This window comes from Hyposmocoma kahamanoa, unplaced genomic scaffold (assembly GCF_003589595.1).
Source record: "Hyposmocoma kahamanoa isolate Upper Pololo Valley unplaced genomic scaffold, ASM358959v1 232, whole genome shotgun sequence".
NCBI lineage: Eukaryota > Metazoa > Arthropoda > Insecta > Lepidoptera > Cosmopterigidae > Hyposmocoma > Hyposmocoma kahamanoa.
Window position 1 is genome coordinate 3,407,688 of NW_020653750.1, and position 27,744 is coordinate 3,435,431.

General features: G+C 36.2%; 1 protein-coding gene across 1 annotated transcript; it reads left to right on the forward strand.

Annotated features, from left to right (window-relative positions):
- Positions 1-288: 288 nt before the first annotated feature.
- On the forward strand, positions 289-26,612 carry LOC113228617. The gene is made up of 13 exons (XM_026461970.1): positions 289-301; positions 364-441; positions 524-874; positions 1,205-1,401; positions 1,475-2,389; positions 2,952-3,120; positions 3,218-3,381; positions 4,528-4,681; positions 6,451-6,602; positions 8,756-8,812; positions 8,889-8,973; positions 25,258-25,373; positions 25,984-26,612. The coding sequence occupies exons 1-13, from the start codon at positions 289-291 to the stop codon at positions 26,152-26,154; spliced, it is 2,622 nt and encodes an 873-aa protein (XP_026317755.1). The 3' UTR covers positions 26,155-26,612.
- The last annotated feature ends 1,132 nt before the right edge of the window (positions 26,613-27,744 follow it).

Here is a 27,744-nt window from a genome sequence, read left to right on the forward strand (position 1 = left end):
AGTAAAAAAGACGTAACGAATATATTATTTTTATTTTGTCGATATTTTCTATGACAATCATGTCAAATTAAAGGAAAAAGAGGGAGGTCGAGGTATGGATTATAACCCAAAGCAATCAAATACAATATTAGTCACATGATAATTTTGAATATTATATATTGGAAATCGGGTTATGATAATTAAATATTAAGATATAATTTTAGATCACAAAATTAAGTCTGCATTCCTGGCGACTTACATTGTTGTCTTGTTTATCTGTCTGTCTATAATCTATTGTCAAAGGGCATCATGCCATGTCAAAGTATGAGGGAGTTCAGCCTTTTGTTAACATGAAAACTTGTATTTTTTTGATAATATTATTAGGTTTTATACAAGAAGTATTTTGCGGAAATCTCACAGAATTAATTGAGGATGACTCCTACCAGGAATGTCCAATTTCACGTGAGTACTAGAGGAACTATTGCACGACTGTTTTGTCAAAACATTGTGAATAGAATATTGTGAATTGTTGGTGTCTTTTTAGTGTTTCGCCGGAAAAGAGCTAATCTGGACTACACACGGTGGCGCGCTAACGTGCAGACTACACCAGAGTTTATAGTGAAGGTTCTTGATGAGGAAGTTACTACATCGAATGCAAATCAAATTGTTGCTGTGAACATATTGCCTGTGACGCAGAGAGTAGAGAAAATAATTGTAGGCGGCGCGATGGTTCCGCCGCCGATGTCCACTGTGAGCTCCGCTGATCTCTCGAAGGATTATACACGATTCGTACCACCTACCACCCTTTCAGTTACTCAAATTGCTGATAATCTTGCGCTCCAACTTAAAACCACGACTCCGCAAGAGGGACCACAACCAATATCACCTCCTGCCCGTTTGTATAGCTATGAATAATATAATTTGTCTTTAATTTTACTTTTTAATATTCCATACCATTTGGTTTTGATCATGGTGTTGAGTAGACTGGTACTTAAGTGCCGTCACTTTTTACGAAGTTTTTTTTTTCAGATCTAAATCGCATAAGTTTATTTTTATTAATAATTTATATATTTATTAAAGACCTCGAAACGTTGGTTTATTTGAAAAACAAGTACACGGGATTTAGTTCCGGAAAAAATTTTGCATTTCCACTGTGTAGCAATTCCGAAAACCTAAGAACTCGATTGGTTATGCAGTATTACGTAATTTTCATGCATTTTTACAGAATCTTCCCCACCTTTTGTCCGTTCAATGGAGGCCTTGCACAATCCACGACGAGACGAGAGCCCGCCTGCAAGTCCGCAATTTATTTCACGATTCTCCAAACCCAAAGTACTGGCTCGCCAATATGCACCTATCGCACCTGTGGCATTTACACGCCGATCATTAACACCACTTACTCCTTCAACAATTGATTATAATGTAAGTACCTATAGCGCATCCCATCATCATCATTATTATAACATGTTATTAACCAAAGAATTACATTGTTCAGAAAGAATTTGTTCAACCCACAAGATCTACCTTCTCCGGTAAATATCAGTTGTCATCTCGAACTTTCCCGGAAGAACGCACTTCCTCTTCGATTATATATGACGATCGATTTAGTTTGCCACCACAGTCTTCCCCTCATAGGCCTTCCACAGAATCGAAGCAGAACTCTATTCTGACATTTGTTTATGAGGAGCTTCGACCACACGATGAATTTGTATCTCGAACAACTCTAAAGAGAGATCCTAGTCGAACTCCCGGTCCGCCAAATAAGACGACAGACCTAAGTTTTAGTTTTCGTTTTAAAACACCAAACACAAAGCATGACAACCCTACTCCAGCTAGCGTAGATAAAGTACCGTATATTCAGAAATTACAAGCTAAACCAGAAGATTCTCGCGGAAAGGATCATGAAGTAGGAGAGAAAGAAGAAAAATTTTTACAGCACAAACTGACCACAGTCGTAGAAAAAGAATTGGATATAAATTACAATAACTTATTTTATAATGATGAATATAAAGAAGTTACTACACGAAGACCGTTAGAAACATCTGTCCATTACATACCGGATGAATACGATGATAAATCTAAATACAAAGAAATAAATTCGGTATCTGCTATTGATAAAATCGAAGGCCCAGAGTCAAATGACGACACAAAGCAAAGTATAACGGAAAAGGACGTAATATATAATACGTATAATCATGAATTGGAAAAAGAACTGCAGTTAAGACGTGCTGTCACGAAAAATATTTCTATTGACTTAGATATTTCTACAGTGACGGCAACTTCAAGTAAATCAGAAATCACTGCTACAGAACCCGATAAAGACGTAAAAAAAGGAGAAGAGAAGAGACAAACATGCTCTATGTTGAAATTACGTCAACTAAACTTTAACTCACCACGCACTTTATCAGAGGTAATTTTTCAAGTTACTTATTGTTTTTAAGTCAGTTTGTAGAGATGTTTGTCGTATTTTTTTGACTGTCTATGTAGGCATTGTGTCTACCATGATCAATAAACACACAAGTTGTTTTATTTGTAACGACACGTAATTGCCTGCTTGTTGAATTATGAAATGAGACATTGAAATAACATAATTGAACAGGTTTCGTATCACGTACCTTTTTTGTTGGTTAGACTGGTATTTCGAGACATACCATGGAAGGTACGTGGTAAGAAACCCGTTAATTAAAACATTGATACTTACGTCATCTTCAAAATGAAATCTGCAAAACACTGTAATTTAGTAGTTTCATTATCTTTATATCTTTTCTATATCTTTTTAATCAAGTCCTTTTCATTTAAATAACGCCTGATATAAACATGACCTTGTTTCTTAAGTTATCTCCGTGATCCAGATGTATCATCACGGCGGTTTCTTTATGGGATCCGTTCAGTGGTTTCAGAAATGCAACTAAAATAGTCAAAAGCCTTTATATTGAAACATTAAAACGTGGTTTCACTTATTTTCTGTTCAGATAGTAGCTCAATTAAAGCAGTGGGCGGAAGATAGTCCCGTGGCAAAGTGGATTGATATAACTGATGGAAATCTCACTACGATGGAGAATCCTATACACATGATAATAGTTGATGACCCTAGTAATGGACAAATTATGTCAGCGAAGCAAACTGTGATGATTGTCGCTGGTGCGTAACCTATAAATTTCTTAAAACTACTACACTACTAGCCTAAAAATTTGTAATAGGTATAATATTTATATTTTACATATGTTTTATGTTCTAGGGATTCAAGGTCGAGACCATCACGCTGTCACAGCAGCCATGTACGTTCTCTACCAGCTAGTAGAACGCAGTGAGTTCCATGCTGATGTCCTGACTAAATATCGCTTTTGGATCATACCGGTCTTCAATCCAGATGGATATGATTACTCTATGACTTTTCCACATGTAAGTTTAAAATGAGTATGTGATAATGTTTATATAGTTTATATAGTTCTTACATCTTGTTGCTTTTTAATTATTTAATTATTAATTTGTGTCATGTTCAATTTCAGAATTTTAGGAAATGAAACTAATTTTTCGGATCTAAATGGCGTATATTTGTTTTTTAAACAAACCAAGTTTGTTTGAAAAAACAAATATACGCCATTTAGATCCGAAAAATATTTGTTGTTTCAAACAAATCAAGTTTGTTTGAAAAAACAAATAAATACAGCTTTAAAAGCGAATTTTCCACATAAATTAGATAACCATATCGGTGGAATAAACTTGTAGGTTATAAAATGGAGTTGTAATGTCGTAGTTCGTAGCAAATATTTTTTTTCCATTATTTGGTGAATTTATGGGAACGAAAATCAAAAAACTTGATTTGTTTAAAAAACACATATACGCGATTTAGATCCGAAAAAATCGTCTCATTTCTTTGTTGCCATAAAATCACCAAATAACGGAATAAAAAAAATGGTTTGCTACGAACTACGACATTACGACTTCATTTTACAATCTACAAGTTTATTCCACCGCTGGATATCTAATTTATGTGGAAAATTCGCTTTAAAGCTGACACTCCGACGGTGCTACTCAAATAGAGACAATATAACAATGTAGATATTTTATCATTATTACTTTTTATCATTTCGCCGTCATCAGTGCAATCATTAATCATAAATAATTGGGTATTTACACGAACTAATATGTACGCGTTCGCAAGCGCAGATAGTCTGGTAATATATCACTGGGTGTCAAATAAAGTTGATATCTTTTCTGTCGGTGTACCTACTACATTTTAAAGGTTGATCGGTTTTTCTAATATTTTGTAAATACGTCATATTAGAACTAGTACTCTTATCTTACAATTTCAAGCAGTCGTATGTTTTCATTAACAATACAGTAACCATACAATAAAATATAGTTATAAATGTTAATTGAAGTATATTATTTGAAAACTAAAAGGGTTCGCACAACGGATAAATTCATTTGTCACTTAAATATTATGATATTACGAAGCAAACAAATCTGCGGCTACCGTTACATCGTATACATTTTTTCTTTTACTTGTTTATTTTTTATTACAAACTTACATTGCATGACTAGCGACGAGAATGGACGAAGAATCTTCGTCAAACGTGGGACAATTGCAGGGGCAGAGAGTCGTGTAAAGCGTGCGAAACTTTCGGTCTCAGATGCACCATCCAGCCCTGCTACGGAGTTAATTTAGATAGAAATTTCGAATATCAGTGGATACCCAGTTAGTATCGTTAAATTTTCCATATCTAGTGACAGCCGGATAACGTTTGCACTTTGTAATCAAATTATTGACATATTTTCATTTGGGTAACCTCAGACAATTTATTACATTATTACTACTATGAAGTGGTTCATAGATAATCGATCGATCGATTGTTGATTTTAATCTATAATTTTACAATACCCAAGCGGTTTGTTTGTTGAAACCGCCTTTTAACATTTCACGTACTTAATCTAATTTCATAGTAGGTAATAATAGAATTCATTTACCTAATTGGACTCTATTACAGCATTTTGGAAATATACGTGGTAGGAACATTCTGAATTGTAGTTTTTTTGCTACAACTACAACTTACTATTACGGTCTGACCGTGAGAGAACTGGCGTTATCGTGGTGCAAGATGATACGGCGTTTACGGTTATTTTTACGGAGTTTGTCAATAACTTCCGGTAAACATATGGTCGTGTACCAATAACTACTCACGGTACAACGATTCTCCAAAGTAACAGTAGCCACGTGTCCAGTTTTATTAAAAAAAGAAGCAATCATCCGCTGAGAGGCACATTGCATGCGCGCCATTTTGGTTGGTTTCGGCTCATCTCGAAAGACCCATTATGCTCGATTGCTGCTTTGGTTTGGGATCATAACTATAAATCCATGTTTCGTCACCTGTTACTATGTCCCACACCAAATTTGTCGCCCCTTCGTTGAATCTGGTAAGTATGGCATTGCACTAAGTGACGCGATCCGTTTTTGTGCCTCAGTCAAACTGTGTGGGATTCACCGAGAGCACACCTTTTTCACACCCAAATGTTTGTGTAGCATTCATTGTATTTGACTCATGGCTATGTGTAAAGATGCCCGAATCTCATGGTATGTCACATACCTGTCTGTTTTGATCATACAGCGCACAGCTTCGATGTTTTTGTTGTTCACAGTAGTGGACGAGTGACCATCAAGACATTCATCACTGAGATTCACACGATCGCGTTTGATTCTGCGAACCAGCTATAAATAGTCGTCTTGCATGATGCTTCATCGCCAAAAGCAGTTTGAAGCCGAGCGAAGCTTCGCTGAGCTGTTTACTTACACTTAAAGTCGTAGAAAATCATACTACGAAAATTTTCACGAGTTAAATCCATGGTGATGTAGACAACCAATTTCTAAAATGACGCCACAATGTAAAAATAAGTGACAGTCAGATAAAACAAACTGTCTTCTACAGCCAAAGAGTTCCATTTTCTAATGTTGTAATTACTTTTTAAAATTTTGTTTATGTAAGTGGCCAGTTCCGGAAACTTATAGTGCGCCCTATGTATTACACTGGGGTGCCTAGCTCTATTCGGGGAGTTGTCATATTAATGCAACTGCAGTGTGTGTGTGCATGTGCGAGCGTGTGCGGATCCGTGTGCGTATGCCAGTGCGTGTGCGTGTGAGTGCGTGCGTGCGTGCGTGCGTGCGTGCGTGCGTGTGTTCATGCGTGCGTGCGTGCGGCTTGCGTGCGTGTGTGATTGCGTGCGTGCGTGCGTGCGGCTTGCGTGCGTGTTTGAGTGCGTGCGTGCGTGGGTGCGTGCGTGCGTGGGAGCGTGTGTGCGTGCGTGCATGCGTGCGTGTGTGCGTGCGCGTGCACTAAACGCATTTGTCTCTTTGTAGTCGTTTTTTCAGAACTCTCTTGTTTAAAAGTGGTTTACGAACGCTATTGTGTTACAAATGCTACGAAAACTGAAAATACTAGAAAACAAAGATTTGTCACGTATATTATGTTCCAGCGGAGGAATTACAAGCCGAACATCCGTGCGGATTACTATATGCAGGCGAGCGGCAGTTAAGCGAAGCTGAAACACTGTCGCTAACACACTTTCTGCACGATCAACGTTTTCCTCTCTACACGTTTATTGCCTTTAAAGAGGGTGACGTGCTTGTTAGTATTTATAATTATTTACAATGGGCTGCAAAATAACTAGGTCAATCCCAACAACAAGAAACTAGTTTTCTTCTTTGTCGAAAAAATAGCAGAAAGATTTAGTGTATTTTTTTAATCATATAGACTTTTACACAGTTTTAAGGAATTTTAATTCTTACTGGCGACGGGGACTTTGGTCTTAACAATACGTCGTATGTATTTAAGCTTAATTCTAACTAAAATAATAATTAATACAAAGATCGAAAACTTAGAAAAAACTCCTTCGATCCGGCCGGTTAAAAAGTCCTTGAAAACCAAATGCAAAGATCCGACAACCAGCACAAAGAAAAATTCGTGAGATCTACTGGTTCGTTCTGTGGCTTACTTGGCATAGCGTCTGCCACGGTTTGCCAGAAGATGTCGCTTCGAATCCGGCCCGATCGAAGGAATTTATTGAAAGTGTTCAATCTTCGTATTAATAGTTATAACAAACTAGTGGAGTAATTTAAAAAAAAAAAAATGAATAGCAATTCCATATAAATTGAACTGAAATAGCTTTAAGTAAATTAGTTAAAATTGCGTACAAAAACCACATTACTTTGAAATTTTTATGTAAAATAAATGTTGAAAATCTGCGGGTTCAACGTGTAACTGGGCAATACAAATTTGATATTAAACATTTTTAATAGCGTGAAAACCCTCATTAGGTTACAGTCAGAATAAACATCTTATATATAATATCAGAATGTGACCGAAATCGTTCTCTGGGTAATCAACAATAAATACAAAACACACAAATAGTTTGCACGAACTTCAATTTTTTATATAAAACACATTTTTTATTCCCAGTACCCGCAGTAAAACGGCACATACCATTGTAAAATACACATATTTTTCTATAAATCCAGCCATATGTCATTTTTATAAGGGACATATTTGAGTGCATATCAGAAAACTTAATACATATAAAATTATGATCATTATTCAAATAACTTTCATATGTAAAAAAATATTTCACTACAAATAAAACAACTGTCTAACAAAACTAGAATCAAAAATAATTTTAAAACATGTAATATAACTAGACCTTTGCTAATTTCTCTGTGAACAACGAAAGTAATTAATTAATTTTTTTCATAATGCAAAGTGTTCGTTTGTTAACAAAAATACGGTTTACATAACAAAAATACTGATTGCACATCAATTTAAATTAACTCTAAACGAAATAACAATTCTTTTAACAAAATGACTGTAATTTTTCTTAAAAGTTGCTCCACATATTATCTTCGTTTATATTATACTATGAATCACGTACAACAAATATATTTATGAACTAAATTGAACCTTTACTTGCAAATACAAAAAAAATACTAAGATTTTCAAGCATTAGACTTTGTTGCAATGTCTGTGTGCAATTTTAATTTTTTTTTGTTGATCTTATTGTTTTGGACAAATTGTACAATTCGACCATTATGTCAAATAAAATGGTTTTTCATTCCGATAGACTGATGTTTCTTTTAGTGAAATAAGCTTAGAATAATAACGCATAGAAACCTAGTCCGCACACGCTAAGTGAGGCAAATTGAAGCGCCCCCAATGGGCCTACACGAGCGGGCGGGCCTTTAGTGCTCAAGGTCAACTTGCACCGCGAACAGCTCAAGAATTTTAGCTAAAAATTACGAAATGTGCGGTAAATGAGTGTAAAAATACATACGTCAGACAAACATAAAATAGATACTACTTATACTACACTTTTGAGGGAAATGTTGTACCATGGCATCATATTTGTATATTTGACAGTTCGTTTGATATGAAACTATCATTCTATGCGTTATTATTCTAAGGAAATAGGTATGTTTTTTCTCATAAATTTATGGTCATATGGTTGTTGTATGCCAAAAATATTAGATATGTATTTAGATGTTAGATATGCATGGCGACAAAATATTATGCATTAATTTTAGTACATAATGCTAAATTAATTTTTTTTTGATATACATATTCTGATGTGCGATCAGTATTTTTGTTGGGAAGTGGTATATTTGGTTGTGAAAAAACTTGGTTTTTTTAACACTACCCTTTCTATATGACGTGGTTTTTGCACTGTAGTGGGCCATATTCTTTAATTTTAATTGCTACTTAAGGTGGTTTAAAAACTAATGTCTTTACAGGGAGTAATGTACCCATACTCACATACGCGAAAAAAAAGGGCCTTCGATCACGTTTATGTAAGTTGTATTTTAATTGAGTATGTTATAAATTTATCATTGATGATTTTCATTTGGATGTGTTTAAATGAAATAGAGGCAAAGAGCATCTCGTGCGGCGGCTGCTGCCTACAGCATAAGTGGGAGACCCTACGTTGCAGGGCAGACATCGGAGTTTTTGCGTAAGTTAATCTTCCTCCTAGGCTATGGCAAACATCAAATATTGTAATAAGTTTGCATTAAATGTAACTCAGAGATTCTTTAGTCATGATAGACTAACTATAATTATTATCCAACATAAAGCCACATTAATTTCTGTCCTGTCGTATAAGTTTAGGCAAATATAGACATATCGTAAAACCATAGTAATCCGCTATCTATCATTTTTTTTTATTATTTAAAACAGCAATAACATTGAAACAATTGAATAAAAATATTTGCAATTTTTTTTAAATAACGGTTTTTGCATATGTCGGGCTTTCATATTCGCATACAAAAATGATTAAGTGTATAACAAAAAGGTAAAGTATCAACATTATTTTACTTCGTAAATATTTATCAATTTGTGTTCAAAAACGGAACATTTCGAAATAATTTTGTAAAGGAAAGTTACTACTCCAAAAACATGGTAAATTAATACAAATGCTAGCTAACAGTCTAGAGGAATTAATTCAGTTGCTTCAGCTGTACCAAGTACGAGTCTGGTCGTGTATGGAGTACTGCTCCCACCTATGGGATGGCTCTGTATACCAACTGACCACCTTAGATTCAATCGACAAGCGCACCAAGAAGCTTATAGGTGACTCGGAATTTGTAGAGGCAAAGCTGCAAAGCCGTGACCACCATAATAAATGCCTGTTTATCGGTATCCTACAGGATATATCACGGAGTATGTGCGCGGGATTGCACCAGGTGAACCAGACGTAGGGTGGGGTTCCATCCCTATGTTGTGGATATTCCAAGTATTTTTACGAAGCGTTTCGCTTTCACATTTATATGGCGAATGGCTATGGAATGGAATTTCCTGTCTGCAGATTTGTTCCCTGAACAGTATAGGTAACTTGGACCTTTTCAAGGCGAGAGCGATAGGCATTATTTAGGTGAGTATGCTCCATCGTCGACTTCATCGTCGCTTTCCATCAGGTGAGATAGAGGTCAAATGCGCACTTATTTTTAAAAAAGGAATATATTTTATTTTAGGTTTCCTTTTGCAATTCCACTACTGGTGCCAGCACTATTTATATATTTACCAGCATTCTGGTGGTTTCATACGACCTTAAAACATTATTTCGAGGCTAGTGTAGTCCGAAAGCAGTCAGTTGAAAATCTATTTGATATTTATGACCGCATTAAATAATTAAGACACGTCTTTTTGAATTACCTGGAACACGATCCTGTTTTCAAAGTACCTTGGAACACAAGGTTTTCATAAAAAAACCCAGTTAAATTCTGTTATCAACTAATGATCCTAGTATCTATGATATTACTTATTATCAATGAGATGTTATTGTTGATAATAATGCTATCAAGGATCACATGAATCTTTTTATTTTCATTCATTTACATTTTTTGTTTCGTCACAACATTCTAGATGCTCATTTCTACAATCCAATTTTTTAATGTATGTATTTTATTTTAAAGGCTTGACGTACATATCCTATATAAATTGATAACTAACTTTTATAAACAATAAATGTATGACAAAATTGCTTCTTCAGAAGTATGTTTTACAAGATATTAGCCATCTTGTTGTTATATCCTGTTATTCGAAAGAAACTGCAAAATTATTAAAACTACAGTATTTATTAAGATGCATAACTAAAACTCCAGTATTTCTGTCTATCTCAAAATGTCTAATAATAGGTGTCATTAGTAGAGATAAAAAAATCGCTCAGTAGCTGGCCGTCCTGTGTTGTGTATGCTTTCACGTGTTTGTCAACAAAAGTTACCAATAGTTAATATAGTCAATGGCTATGACTACTGAAATACATCATTTTTCCAATGAACATAAATTTCCAATATCATAAATATATTGGTGTTAAAGATTATTTAAATAAAACCCGTTTTTCCACAGCTCACAGATTCATTTGTCTCATCATTATTCACGCCCTTGGATTCCCACTGAAGTAGACGGAATCTTTTTTTATAAAAAGCTTAAAGTTTATGTAAGCCTTTTATTATTCTGACTTTATTATTCTGATTTTATTTGAAAATATTTTTCCTGCCGTCCACTTCCAACGTTATACTTCTTTATATTTCTGTCAGTACATCATCTTTTACACCACATCGTTCATGGATTATTGTATTGTTCATTCTGTCACATACCCACACATTGCATATTTTCCCGTAGGTTCTTATTTCTACTGCATTTACTCTATTCTCGTGCTTCTTTTGTCATACCCAACTCACTCACTCCCATAAATCAGTACTGGTACCAACAGAGTATTATGCACCACCATTCGTACCTTCTCAGATACAGCCTAACTGTAATCACTCCGTTTATGGCTATTTTTACAACATTTGCCTTTTTTATTCTCCTTTTAATATCTTTAGTAACGTTGAGCTCCTTTTGAAAGAATTGGTCCAGACATGTACTGCACCTCAGTTATTTCTGCTGCCAAGTAGTAATGTTAGCTGTGGAAATTACAGGTGTTAGTGAAATAAAGAAACAGAAGACTTGTCAACTTATGCCTCAAGGTTACGGGCGCGGTGGCAGTGCCAGCAGATTTTTATGATTTGAAGCTCGAACTGTCACTGCAACTGTTATGGACAGGCGTGTCGTTTACCACCAGGCGCACGACTTGTTCGTCCCGGCGTCTGTTCTATTTCTTTATGAATAGTGAAAACTGGATTTGTTATGATCCGTCAGCAATCGTCGTAATGGGTGTCTGAGACAACACAATTTACCTGCACAAGTTCTTCGCGAGCGTAGTGTAAACAAAAAAAAAGATTGTGTTTATTGGTTTAGAAAATCAAAAAACTAGTGCTAGGCTGCTAGGTAACGACACACTGAAATTTGTCTGCCTCATACATTCGAATAATTTGGTGAGGATCACTTGAGGCACTTTTCAAAAATTAAGACAACGCACCTGTACACATACACATCAGCTAGATCAATTGATGTCTTAAACAAATCTCGTGTTCAATTGCTGGCTCATGTTACCCATCGTTTTTCCAATATGGATGACAAACTTGACTTTCGGTCCGAGCTAGAACTAAGGATGTATAACAACGCAATTGGACAGTTTCGAATGGGCTTTTCGTTGACGGAATTCGAAAGTGGTTCCGTAGGTCTTCCATAGTGGGAAACCTGCCGTAACTACGGATTTCGTGCTTCGAGAGTAGGGCCCCAGCTCCGACCTGGCTCCTTATGATGTTTTGTTGTTTCCAACGGTTAAAAAGATGGACTTTTTGGCATTTTGCAACGCAAATAAGGCTGTACATAAAATTAACGGGCTTTTAACGACTTTCCGTAAGAAGCCTTTTTGAACTATTTTCAAATCTGCTTTGAACAACCGACAAAGTGTATTGAGGTCGAAGGCTAATATTTTGAAAAACAAAAAAAATACAACTTTGAAACCTAACATCAGGGAAATAATAAGTAAAGTTCGGCGATTTTATCACGTCTTCTTATTTAGTAGGTAATGCATTGGCATGCATCTCTATTGAGAGATGGGAAAAACTACTTATTTTTTTAAACGTTTAAACGTTATACTTTTTTAAAAAGCGTGCAATTTAAACGCTTTTTAGTTTAAAGTTACCAAAATCGTTTAGAAAACGTTCAAGCGCATTGACTTTTATGTTAAAAAAAAGCTTGCAACGTTGTGTTGATAGCGAAACGCAAGAGTACCTATACCACACGGAACAGCATCACGGAACGTGAGACTGACTGTTCTTGTTGCCTCTAAGGCAACAAGAACAGTCAGTCTTGTGCATTGGCGTTGTTATGTCGAAAACGGGAAAACTGTTGTCGTCTATACTGACCATAGCGCTCTTAAATGGTTTCTTTCGATTGATAATCCTACGGGCAGACTCGCTCGTTGGGGTGTTCGGTTGTCGTCGTTTGATTTCGAGATTAAACACCGTCGTGATGTGAACAACGTAATACCTGACGCTTTGTCTAGAGCTGTCCCGGTCGCTTCTATAGTCACTGCCAAATCAGTCGCTACTTCTAGTGACGATTGGTATAAAAGTATTTATAATAAATAATTGTTTAACGAAACCCGCGCATTATCCTAACTTTCTAATAAAAAAATGACACTCTCTTCCACCTTAGTTCTCGTGGAAAGAGGTAGGTCCTGCAGAACTTAGAGAAGCTGTTTTTTTTGCGAAAAACCACAGTGAGCCAATCTCAGGTCACTTATGAATTTTTAAAACCTGTAAACGTGTCGCGCTTAGGTATTACTGGCCAGGCATGTACCGCGACATAGCTATTTTTATGGGTTCGTGTTCAACTTGTTTACAGTACAAGGTCCAAAATCATCCAAGAATTAGGACGCCCCAAACAGTGTTCACGCCCCTACCAAATGATCTCGATCTATTTGATGGGCCCTCTGCCCGTAACTCGTAAACAAAATAGAATAGTAGAATAGAATATATATATATATATATATATAGAATATATATAATATAGTAGAATAGAATAGTAAAATATTAGTAGCAACTTATTGTTTTTCTGAATTTCTGTCACATTTTTCCCATTAAAAAGGCTACCGCAGAAATAATTGCGAAAATTTTGGAAGAACAAATCTTTTTATTTCATGGTGTCTCTCAGACAATATTTATGGATAATGGCCCTCAGTTCATTAGTGCCATACAAATACACTATTTACAAAATATAATATCCCTGATGTATTTTTCACACCAAAGTATACCCCCCAGGTTAATACTGTGGAACGGTATAATAACACTATTATAACTTGTGTTTCTACTTTTATAGACAGTGACCATCGTTCTTGGGGCACGTTTTTGCCTAGTGTTCAATTCGCGATCAATAATAATTCAGTTAATGATGCTACTGGTTTTAAGCCGTCGTTCCTCGTCTTCGGGCGAGAACAAGTTGTCTGCGGTTCCCATTACACTGACATTGATTTAGGCGACAGGATTCTTTTCATGCCTCGACATGTGTACGCTGAAAACCTTAGAGATATTGTTTATAAACGCGCTTATATCTTGAGTGATAACGATAAGTTTTTTAGTAAAAAGTTCGCTCCGAAATATATAAAGAGATATATATTGTCGAAAAACGATCGCCACTTGTCTACGTGCTGGATGACATGTCAGGAAATTCTTGCCTCGGTACATTAAAGATCTAAAAATTCTTATTATCTATATATTAAAGCTAATTCGTAGTTGATATTTAGTTTCAAACGTTAACTTTCCTTTTTCGTTCTTTCTTCTTTAGGAGCGGTAGACTACTCCCTAAATAAGCCTTAACGTCTTTCTTTCTTCTTCAGGAGCGGTCGACAACTCCCAAAATAAGCCTTAACGTCATTATTTCTTCTTCAGGAGCGGTAGACTACTCCCTAAACAAGCCTAGGTCAAATCTTTCTTCTTCTTTAGCTATTGTTAACTCAATTAAACCTCAGTAGTATTTTAAAAAGACACTCTTAATAATTTGACCGTGTCCATTTTCTACCTTCTTTTTAACATTTCTTGTGTGCAGTCTAATGTCGATTCTTAGGACATAAGACTCTCATTCTGTTTAGTATTATTCGATGTTTTTTTGGATTGTCTTTGATTGGTGATGTATGAAAGGTAGCAGCAAAAATTGGTACTTATAATTTATGTGGATTTTAATTTAAAATTAAAATCCTTATGAGGGACCGGCGGGTATTGTAACGGAACGTTACAACGTTGTTAAATTCATTTTAGAATAAATCGTTTTTCAAATTTAACACTATTAAAAATTTAACACAAATTTTATTTTCAACAAATATATCCTATTTGTAAATGATAATTGATTATAAAACATTAAAACCATGATTTACCATAAACAAAATTGGTTAAATCTATGGCAGCTTACGTTGCATTTTCGAATGATGTCGGAGACGCAGAGACCCCTCTCTGTCGGAAACGGCGGCCGCCGAGCTCTTCAGACAGGGTCAGAACGTCTTCAGAGTTTGTCCACACTCTGCTTGGCCGCGCTCACGATATAAAAAAAACGTTACGTATTTTGGAAAGTTAAAAATTTTATTGTAATTCAAAGATTATTGCTTCCCAATCACATTAAACGTACTTAAATAGTTGTGAAAGTGAAAGTTCCCGCTTTAGGGTAAGTTCAATGACACACAAAATACTTGTAACGCTTTCATTTGCTAATTTCATCAAACCAAATTGTACTATGTCATTATTGCTCTTTCTACGATTATATAGATATGTACAACGTAAATTTGAACCATAGTACCATACGCTTTGAGAAATTTTAAAGATTGCATCATCAAAATATCAAATTGTAACGATTAAATTTTATTGTATTTTTTTACCAGACGTTGTTTTCTTTGGCTTATTTAGTTTTAATTATTTTCTAATAATAAACAAACGTCTCGGCCTTCAGCCTTATTACCTAAATTCTTTTTTTAAAATCTATTTTTACACATTTTAAACTGCAACTTCGGTCTTGCCGCGCCACCGGCAATTGCTACTACGTAGGTGCTTCCCTAATTCTCTTTTGCCGTCAGTGGGCTTTCAGAACGGAGGCAAAAGGACTGTTACTACCAGTTGGTAGTCCATTGCAGGAGTCACCTTCGGGTTGGAAAATTACCATCGTCTTGGAAAGCTACCTTTGCTGAGCTTCCTTCGGGTTCATACACCTGGAGCTTGACTACGTCCGGACGAGGACGCACCATTTCCACTGAACGGCTACCAATTGCTGCTCGTCCTGTGGCCTTTCTTCTGCGCCGGCAAATATACTCGGAAGCGGAAAACCTAAAGTCTTAAGGCACGTTACCATCACGACTCGTAATAAATTTATGTACCTTTTTTGAAAATTTGAAATTGTAAGCTATTTCTTTTTATTATAATTATTTCAATTATCGGAATTCTTTATTGATTTTCTACCCTCATAGGGAAAATAAAACTATGGAATCCAACCCGGTACATTCGGGCCCATTACAGGTCCCATGGTCACGGTTGACTGAGGTGGTACAGTCATCAACTAATTATGTCTAATATTAATGCAAACCCATTGACTTACAAATAAATGGACGACGGGTCTAATACAAAAACCATGAAAAAAATGTCCCAAGTCAACCTATTTAAACATAATGACATGTAAAGGAATATGAAAAAGCTAAAACGTTGAATTTAAATTGTAATGTCATCGCAGTACTGTCTAAAGTGCTTGCTTCGCTGTCCGTCGAACAAGCGAAGACTAAAGCGTGAATGACGCTCTGTATACGATTTTAACGCCTTATAAGTTCGGACACTTTTTAGCGCGGCCCCGACGTCCATATAATTGTAAGTCAATGTGCAAACCTTATTTTTTATTTATTACAAAAAATATTTTTTCACTATAGTTACAAAAGTTATTAATTAAATACTTTATTTTTAATTTAACAAAGAAACATTCCAATTTACGCTACATTATGTTTTACAAATGATTTTATTTTAACAATATCAATTTTTATTAAGTAAAATTTATTAATAATTGGCAATGGAAATTGGAATAAATAAAAACATATTAATTAGTACTGCAGTCTTATGTCTGTTTGGGATTTTTCATCAGAGGAAATACTGGATCTCAAACAGGTGGAACGGAGAAACCATCTTCCCTGTTGAAATTAGGATGTTTTTTAATGGCCTCTCGCAGCATCCTAGGTAGATAACGGACCAGGAAAACGTGTTTCATTTACACTTCTCTAGGTTTGCATTTAATATATCTCTTGTTGTTTTAAATTGTTCCTGTACGATTACAGCAGGAAATAATTAATATATTTATAATTACCACAATAATTACAATTTATTTAGACTCTAATCTGACATCATTAGTATTTTGAAGTGTTAATCTTTAACAATGACGCATTTTCATAAAGTAATCAGATAATTTATAATATTGACAAGTAAAGAAATTACTACCCCAGATAAGACTTAAGGCTATTAGCAATATTAGGTAGGCAATGGACATTTTGACCGTCATTCCAAAATAATAAAATTATTCATTTTGTATCATTAAATACAACAAAACCCGTTCAAAATATTATTGAAATCACATCTAATGTAAACGTATGCTACAGGAAGAGATATGCTCTTATGTTTGTACTTATAATACAACAACCTAGAATTGAAGCATCCAAGCGCTGAAATAATATTCTACCACCTTAAGTAACTATCGGTAGGTACCAAATATTAGGTCCTTACCTGTGAAATTGCCGATTGCAAATACTGGGAAATTTGAAGTTCGATATCTTTTTCGATACATTTTACTTAGAGTTCCAAAATAAAATTATAGTTATAATATAGCTATGATATTTCCTTTTAAAAATTAGTTATTCATTTGTTTTTCTACCGTTCGATTTTTCTTTGATTACACCGCTGTTTCTGTGGCCATGGAAAAATCGAAATTGTGTATTTTTTTCGAATATTAGTTCTGTCGTGGCACCAACGCATGACATACAGTAAGCAATACCAGCGATATGTATGGACGACGTAGCGCAAGTAAGTGCACAGTGCGTTATTTGTTTGTTCGCTTCCTTTCTGGAAATTTTGATAATAATAATAATAACGTACACACTCAACATAGCCCCGCACTAGGGAAACCCTGTGTCGCGGGTGCCATGGACACACACATAGACAACCACAAATTACACTCAAACTCACGAGAGAAATAAATGTAGGCCATACAAATATTTCTCCCGACCCGGGAATCGAGCCTGGGACCTCCGCGTGGTAGTCCGGCATGGTAACCGTTCGGCCACAGAGGCAGTTAAAAAAGTGATCTAAAAAAGTTGAAAGTTGATAACGATTAATTGAAAGTCACAGTGAAAGCAAATTAATCTCAAACAACGTCGAAATTAGCAACAGCTTTCAAGGTAAGTGATACAACGATATTGATTCATTTGCGTCGAATTGGAAAGATAAAAATGCTAAGAAAGTGGGTGCTGTATGAACTTACTGAACAACAAAAATAAAATCGCGTCGAAGCTTGGCTTAGATTGTTGAATAAGCACTCGAATGAGGGGATTCTGAATCAGATTGTCACTTATGATGAAAAGTGGATCTTGAATGAAAACGTCTGTCATACTGGTTGGCCAGGGGCAGGGGAGGCAGCCGTACCATATCCCTGTCCAGAAGAAGCTGCTTTGCCTGTGTGGTCGACCTATTCTCATATTACATATTACAGCTTCTTGAGACCTAGCACAACAATTATTGAAGAGGTGTACTAAGAAGAATTGCAAGTGATGATGGACAAGCTTGCTGACTGACTGACTTTTTTTTTTGGAAAGTGGATAACTTTTTACATGAAATAAATTTCAAATCCCTATAAATAGTTCATCGATTCCCGTTCCTAGGCTGTTCATACCAGAGGCATCAATAAACTTCCATTAAAATGGCAAAAGTGCATCGACAATAATGGTCAATACTTAGATTACTTAAATATATACTTTTCGTAACTTTTTTTTTCTATTCTCTCTATATAAAACGGCAATCTCACAGGTAATGTCCTAAATACAAATTCAAAACATTGTAACCGTCAATCTCTCGCGCTACAAAAATCTGTCAAATTTGTAGCAACTAATTTTATAACCCCATGTACTTTTTTCCGCGGCCTTCGTACAATTTTTATTTCACTTGATTTTATTTTTTCACAATTTCCACAATTTCCGCTTACAGTTATACTTGTACTTACATATACAATGGGTTTGTTTTATTTCAATAAATTAATAAAATATAAACTTTAATATAAAATATGAACTTTACACTTTCTATATTCTTGTTTATAAATCTAATGTGGTGGCTATAATGCGTTCTCTTTTTAGAAATACAAAAAAATGAAAAGAATATATATCGAACAAAATAAATTACAATAACTAAATAATACTACCAATAATAATACACTCGTGGACACATATTTCGAGCCACCTTGCATTTTTAGTATTGAATGCCCTAAGCTCAAAAAATATGTTTGATTGATAAAAAACTATTAATGCAATTTTGAAGCTGGTTTACTAAACGTCATTTCCGTATGTCCTTGTTGAAAATTTGATTTTGTGAAACCAAGGAAAAACGAGTTTAAGTGTGTCAAGTCTTGAATTCACCTTTGTCAAATGAAATTCTGGTAAAGAAATTTTAAAGAAAACAGTGGGCTTATCGGAAAAAATTGTAACTTGTATTATCTCCAAGACAACGGTCGCCATGCGATTTGGCATAGAATTAATTAACGTCAATATGAAGTGCTGTGGAATGTTCTCCCATTCTTACTCAATGGCAACTTTCAACTCCGTTAAGGTGTGCGGGGCTGGGTGGTGAGCTCGAACACGCCTCTTTAGCTCGTCCCATTAATGTTCTATTGGGTTCAAATCCGGGCTTCGTGCTCACCATTGCATGGCGGTAATACCGACGTCATGAAGGTATTCCGTGACGACTCTTGCAGTATGCGCTCTTGCCTTGTCATGCATTAGAATAAAATCTCGGCCTACAAAGCCAGCATAAGGCATTACATGAATTTCGAGGCACCGGCGAATGTATCTGTCGGCATTTAATGGTGGCAGCCCCGGCCCCGTCACAACCTCAAGCGCAGTTTTGCCTTCGGTGGACATTCCTCCCCAGACTGTCCATGAATCCCATATTTATTATTATTATATTACCATAGACCATAATCTTAGTTTCATCAGTGAAGAGTACCTGGCTCCACTGACGTGGAGTCCAATGCAAATGTTCTCGTGCAAATTGGAGTCGCGCCATTCGATGAGCTCGTGTCAATTTGGGCCCGTTCGCTGGCTTATGTGGAGTTAGACCACGTTCCTTAAGTCTCGTTCTCGCAGTTCTAGTGCTAATAGCCACTCCATGAAAGTCTCGAAGCTGTTCTTGGATCTGTACTGAAGTCAGTTGAAGATTTCGTAAGCTCGTCGTGAAGATAAATCGATCTTGCCTTTCCGTTGTCACTCGAAATCGTGGTCTTCCTTGACGGCGAACATAGCTGCCAGTCTCTAAGTACCGATGGTATAGCCTTTGCACAGCGGAACGGCTTAAATGCAGTTGTGTACTTACATTGTGCTGACTAAGTCCAGACTGCAAAAGTGCCACAGCTTGTGCGGCTACTTCAGGCGCAGTGTTCATAATTCCTTCGAGAAATTTGGGTAAATTTAGAGGAAAAGCAATGTATATATAATTTAGAGGAAAGGCTCCTTTATTGTTAAATAAAACAATTAAACAAAAAAATATTGAAATTATTTCGTTTTGACTTGCACCTTACGCTCCCTTATTTCTTTAAAAAATACTTCAAATTTGGAACAACAACGCACCATAATAACGGGGAAACTTGCCAGCATTAAAACTGCATAAAAACTTTTTCTTTAATAAAAAAATATTTTTATATTCCCTGGTCTTTAAAATAAAAATTCAAGGTGACTCGAAAGTTGTGTTCGGGCGTGTATTTTAAATTTGATGTTACTTTAACTGATAATACTACTAGCAAAAATAACTAGTAATATTAATACTTAAGCACATTTTTCTTCAAACAATACTAGAGTATTGTTTGATGAAAAATGCCTTTAACCTGTTTCTTACTGTTTCTTTTCAGAGTATTTTTGGTTGCCTATCAGTAGTCCGAAATGACATGTTCCAGAAATCACGTTTGGTCGAATTTTTTTTTATAAAATATAACTGCGCATTTGACCTCCATCTCACCTGATGGAAAGTGACGATGACCTCGACGATGGAGCATACATACCTAAATAATGCCTATTCACGCTCGCCTTGAAAAGACCCAAGTTATAACGTTCAGGGACAAGTCTGCAGGCAGGGAATTTCACTCTATAGCCGTTCGCCATATAAATGTGGAAGCGTAACGCGTCGTGCGAATCTTTGGAATATCCACAACAGGGATGGAACCCAAGCTTACGCCTAGTCCCCCGGTGTGATGGAAAGGGGAAGGCAGAATTAAATCGTGTAATTCCATCGCACACTCTCGGTCGTGATATCTCCTGTAAAATACTGATAAGCAGGCAACTTTACGGCGGTATTCAAGGCTCTGCAGCTTCGCCTCCACTAATTCCGTGTCACCTATATAATCCTCTTGCCACGGTTGTCAATAGAATCCAAAGAGGCCAGTTGATATGTCGCAGAGACATCCCAAAGGTGGCAGCAGTACTCCGTGCACGATCGACTTGTGCTTGGTACAGCTGAAGCAACTGTCCCGGTGTAAAGTAACGACTCACACTGGAAAGACCGGCTCCGACTTTTTCTCCCAAGTTTCGGAGAAAAAGTCGGAGTCAGCTCAAAGTGACTCCGTTTTGTGGAGAATAGACACGCCTGCGTTTTGGTAACGTTAAATTTGACAAGATTAGTATTGTCCCAATCGGATATTGCCTGGAGTGTCCAATCTAAACGGCAAACCAGAAATTTCATAACCTCGAAAGTAATTTAAAGGGGAAAATGTTTTTTCTTTTAAACCTAACTTAATCTAACCTAACCGAACCTAATCGTGTCTTTGCGATAAACATTCAACATATGAAAGAACAACTGTTTCGTTACAATTCGATTGTCGGTGTAATGAAAATTGGAACAAACGTTATTTCGCCCGCGGGCGAAACTGGTCTGTCTTTGTTCGTTTACATAAACGATAGACTATTATAACATTATATTGACAGTTATATTGCGATAATAAAGACATGTTCATAAAATCAGCTGTGAGGCTAGATAAAACATCATTATTTGTTTGTATATCTAAGGTGTTAGAAGATTCAATAGAGTACCAAAGAGCATGAGAAACGTTAAAGTCGCCAACCACTAAAAATATGTCATTAGGTTTCGTATTTATGAATTCATTTACTCTGTTGTAAAAGGATGTTAAAAGAGATTCATGGTTGTGACCGTGAACTATATATGTTAGTATAATATGTAAATATTGCGGAGTGGCATTAGAATGGGAGACAGTACCCGCGCGAAGCGGGATCGAGACCCATACCTCCTCGGCCGGCGCAGGAGCACGCATGTCCGTAAGGTTATGGGAGCATAATTCACGCCGTGCGGCGATCAATACCCCGCCGCCCCGCTCATAACCGCTTGATGACTTATTACGGTCGCATCGAAAAACTTCATATTGGCTATCAAAGTATTCACGGTCATAAAAGTTGTGGTTAAGCCAAGTTTCTGTAACATACACGATATCATAGTTGGAATTCAAAATATTACTTAAAAAATTGTGCGACTTCGTGCGCATCCTCTCGCATTTTGATAATAAATACTTACGTTATTCTTAGAGAATTTTTGTAACAAAAAATAATAAAAACACGCTTAAATGGGTTCCACCAATAACAATAACTAAACTTTCACAGAAAAAACATATATTATTTATACGACAATATACGAATGACAACACAATTCTTACTTTATTATAACAATTTACCACCAAATGATACATACTAATTAACATTTTTAAGACAGGCAATTGACATATTCGTAGTCATTTTATTTTAATAAGGTCCTTTTCGTTAGTAATTAATATAACTTTAGAAGTTTCATTTTTACGTACGAATATTTTACAATCCGATAACCATACAAATGAATAAATAGCCTTTATCCCTTGCCAAAAACCGGGCTTGTTTGTACAGCAACTTATTTTGTGGTGTTAGATGCTCGTTAATGAAAACCGGTTTAGATGAGCCATTCAGTTCATCCAGTTCATTCAGAGCCATCAGCTGTTGTTAACATTTTTTGATGGACATTGTATCTTTTACGACGAGGTTACTTGAGCGAAGAAGTCCCTCGAGGTCTTGGGTCCTCGATCTCGATTGAAGAGCCGTAAAAACTAGTTTGGGGTTATTCACTGAAAGTACATCGCAGTGTCACCGACAAGAGAGGGACATTAACGGATTGATATGTATATATGTCACTGGTGTACATTGGAAGAATAGGGACTTAGCGGAATTTGTCAAAAACTCTCAGATAATGAACACAAGACAATTTTGCACGCTGAATTGTACAGCTTATTCAATAAGACAGTATGCCAGACTTTGTATGAGGGCGATTGAAGCGTTCTGAAATGTGCGGTGCACCCTGCTGCACGTATGACTAGCTCAACCCTCCATTTATGCACTTCCTTGTAAACTACGAAAAGTCACGGAACTAAGGGCGCCTTCAAATTAGACGCTTATAATCGCGCTGCAGTGGCGCTGTAGCCGCGCCTCTACTAATTTTAATACAAAATTTAGAAGCGCAGTTGCTGTGCCATTGACGTGACACGCACGCGCCACTTGTGCAGTCACAATTAGTTAATAAAAATTACTGAAGCGCTACAGACGTGCCACTGTCGCGCCACTAGGACGCGCAACCCTTCTAGAAGCGTCTAATTTGAAGGCACTTCAAACAGTTATTATCTCGCATTTCAGTGCCTCTGTGGCCGAACGGTTACCATGCCGGACTGCCACGCAGAGGTCCCAGGTTCGATTCCCGGGCCGGGAGAAATATTTGTATGGCCTACATTTATTTCTCCCGTGAGTTTGGGTGTAATTTGTGGTTGTTTATGTGTGTCCATGACACCCGCGACACAGGGTTTCCCTAGTGCGGGGCTATGTTGAGTGTGTACGTTATTATTATTATTATTTCGTATCATAATTAGCAGTTTTCTGCTCATTTCCTTTATATATAGGTACCCAATGACGGGCGAAATACAGCCTTAATAAAAAAAGCGTTTAATAAATTTGGGATCAAGGTCAAAACAAGAAAAAAAATTAGGCCTTATACGGATAAATTATCTTTTTACTTTCTTTAATGTTCTATCTTTTGTGTTTTCTAAAATTTGCAAATAGACTATGCGGTATGCATATAAAGATTATACCATTATATGTATATAATATATAAGTTTTTATTTTATTGTATTATAATATATAAGTTATATTAAAGATAATGGAATCCGTGGAAACTACAACATCAAACACTGTTGCTACGCCAGTAATAATATTACTACATCTCCAATAGATTTAACCATATTAAGTTATTACTATTGCTAGCTCGTAGTAACATTTTATGACCAGTTTCACTCACTGCATAAATGGTAGAGTCCAACTGCCATCCCCGCAGAAATACAGCGTTTTCGTCTTTCGATTAAAAACTACCTAATTGAACATAAAATCTCATCTCTATTGTGTTTTTACTACTGCGGCAAGTGTGGTATTACTTATACAATAATGTATGAATCATATTAACCGAGCTGCTTTGAATCCAATGAAGCAAACGATGTAGTCAACATTATTAAACTTTTTCAAAATTATTGTACTCTTTATGTGTATACGTTGTTTTATGTTTTTAAACCTTCATTCGAGCTTTCTTTAAATATGCCAAAATTAAGTTAAGTCGTTACGTTTATCCAATAACACAATGCTTTTTCTTTTTGAAGCCGTCTAAGCAGTCAAGTTATTGAAGTTTTTCAAAATTACAATATGTTACGGAGCTGGTTACGCTTGGCCATATTATAATTGCTTTACTGGTATAGCACGTTGTAACTCCACCAGCGTAATGGTACGTTCCCACGGCCCGTGATGTCGTCGTTTAGACGACCACGCTGCGGCTTTCCGCCAATAAGAAGAAAAACGCAATATGGCGCGCGCACTTGTTTTACCGACATGATTTCGTTAAATACTGTATAATGTTTTAAAGTACTCAGTAATTTAAAAAAAAGCCTTCCTTTCTTTTGAAAGCCACTGAAACAAATTGCATTTACTTGCACACAACGTCATAATCTAGACTACTACGGTCTACGGCCTCCGATTAATTCACTTTTAGTGTTTTTTAGGATATCTAGGTAACCAACTCCCTATCGGGAGGAGCGAAACATATGGGAAATAAAGTCTGTTGCTGACCTTCTTCATCGTCATCTCATCTTTTCATCACCTTCATTACTTGTTCCTGGCCACTAACTTTTAAAATTTTAATCCTTCTCGAATTCCCTTTTCCTTCCACTATTCTTACGTTGGTTCATCCGCCATCACTCCCATCGAAATTCTCAAAACGAGAGGACGTGCTCATAAATCACCCTCATATAAAATTCGAGGTTCATGTGATTCACTGTTTTTAGATTATGTATATAGATTTTTTTGAGCCTTTTCGCGTCTACTTGGAAATAAATTATGTGAGCCGACCTTTTCTATTAATTCGCTAAGGCTAGAACTCTACGAGTAGTAAAGCCTGCCTCATTGCATGCCAGTGTAATAAAGTTCAGCACAGTGCGGTCCTATCTTACATTTATACGTATCCTCTTGTGACAGCTCTTTATTATTATGTATTAAATTTGTGCATGTTTATTGCAGCCTTGTATGCAGGTGGAATTGAGGATTGGGTGGACAGCCACGTCGGTATAGACAATACATATACCATCATGATGTTCCGGCCTACGGACTCGTACAATATGAAACTTATTACCGAGGTCATTACATTCTTAAACTTTAGATTTTATAGTCTAGTTCAGTATTAAAATTATAGTATACTATCTGCTGCTCAAATGAGCACACGATTTTAATTGTAGGTAATAACTTTACTTACAAAATTTACTATTTTTTTAATAATATCAACTGATCTCGGGGGCACTAACACTCCGCCTGTCACCCTGAGACATGAGTTGACAAGTCCCATGTGCCTGTAATTTCACCAGCACCCTTACCGTTCTGTACCGGAACGCAGTAATGCTAATATTAGTGCTTGGCGGCAGAAATAGGTTTGGTGGGAGTACTTCCCATGGACGAATTCTTTCACAAGGAGCTCTAGCTAAATGCTAGCATTTCACAGCGTTTCACAAACGTGCGTTTGCTTCGCTGCTAAAAGTCGCCATGTGTAACTCTAAGTGTTTTGAATCCGGGACAGTAAAGTCTAATTACTGGACACGGGACAAGATGAATAATTTCGGGACAATCCCGGATTTCCCTTGGTCATCTGGCAAGCCTAATCGGCAGTCTGTTGTGCCGGATGACTAGATAAGGTCATGGAACTCTTTGAAATATAAATAGTAAATAAATATTTACAAAATCGTACTTTTTCAGCATGTAGTTCACGAAGCATATGCAGCAATTGATACATTATTGATGCAAAGTTCAGAAGTATTAAGTCCGCCAAGTCTCACGCTCACCCAAGCAAAAGCTTCAAGAATACTTCCCATGTCACTGTTGTTTGTATCTACCATCCTGCAGATAATGCTAACTGGATACAAGTAAACATATACAGTCGATCGGGTATATTAGTTCATCAAACCTTATATTGATATGTCCTGTCATGTCGATACAAATCTACCTCAAGCAGTAGTCTTTACATGGGTGGACAAAACAGCAGCACCTATACAATATAGTCGATATAGTAGTAGTTAACCTTTTGACCGCAACTGACAAAAGCTAGTATTGTTTCCTAGACGCCAAGTCTAGTGATGTGACATATTATGAATTTTAACCTTATATTAATTAAATTCTCTTAAGTTAAACAAAAACCTACCACTAAATGCAACTATGAATCCATACTTAACTAGAATATACAAATATCATATGGTTTCATTGGTGCTTAAAGCATCTATGGCGGTCAAAAGGTTAAATACTTGTCTATGTGATTGACATGTAAAGAATTGTCAATGAATCACTAAGTGCTCTAGTTTATAAACTAAGCCTTCCGGTATATTCGTGTAAACAGAAATGTGTACATTTCCAAAATCCGATTCGGATTTAATATTCTCACATTTCATTTGCAAAACGAGGATATGAGGAGTCATGTATTATTACGATTATGTATAGTTGTATTTAAATAAACAAATTTTAATTTTTAAATTTACTTTGTATCATTTAATGCTAACTCTTAAATATTTATATGTATTAAATAGTTTTTAATTTATTAGACCTTTAGCAATGGCTAAAGTTAAAGTACTGATTTTATATCTATAATATAATCATGATTTATATTAAATGATAGATAATAATCATTTAATTCTTTTTACAGACGGAATTATCAACTTGTGATTTGAAACTCTTATAAAAATTGTAATTATTGTACTGCATTGCATCAAATCTTGTACATCCTACTGCGAAGCACGGGTCTTGGCTGAGTGTTTAGCGGTTTAGCCCATAGTCCACCACGTTAGAGCTGCGGACTTCAATATACCTAGTTAGTGTTTTGAAACTTCGATATGCAAATTTCTTCTTTGCTATGTTTTCCTTAAAATTAAGCTGGTGATATTAGTTACTTTAAACCCTCTATGTTCCAAATTGAATGACAAGAAAAACCAGCACATTACCAAAGTCAAGGTCTTATGTTTAGTGCCAAGAGCACTTAAACACTTCTTCAGATCTGATATAAGTTGACAAGTCCCATTATTTTTCACTAGTACAATGCTTACAATTGATACTCAATCGGAGGCATGGGAAACAGTATTCCCGCTCCTCCTACTGATCGTATAATTCCGATCAGAGGACAGGGAATAAATAACTCGTGCTTGTAATTTCACCAAAACCACCCTTCAAAATCAGAGCCCTGCCCTCCCTGTTAACTGTTATGTTGTACAGTTCTATTGACAGAACTTTTTTTAATTATACCAAGTAACAAGTCGTGCGCCTGGTAGTAAGTTACGCCACGCCTGTCTATAACAGTTGTAGTGTTACTCAGAGCTTTAAATCATAAAGATCTGGGGGCACCGCCACTGCGCCCGTCACCCTAAGACAAAAGAAGACAAGTCTCATGTGCCTGTAATTTCACCAAATACTAGTATTTTTCTTTCTGTGAGCTTACTTACTGACGGTATGCAGTATGCTTAGGGATGCCGAGCC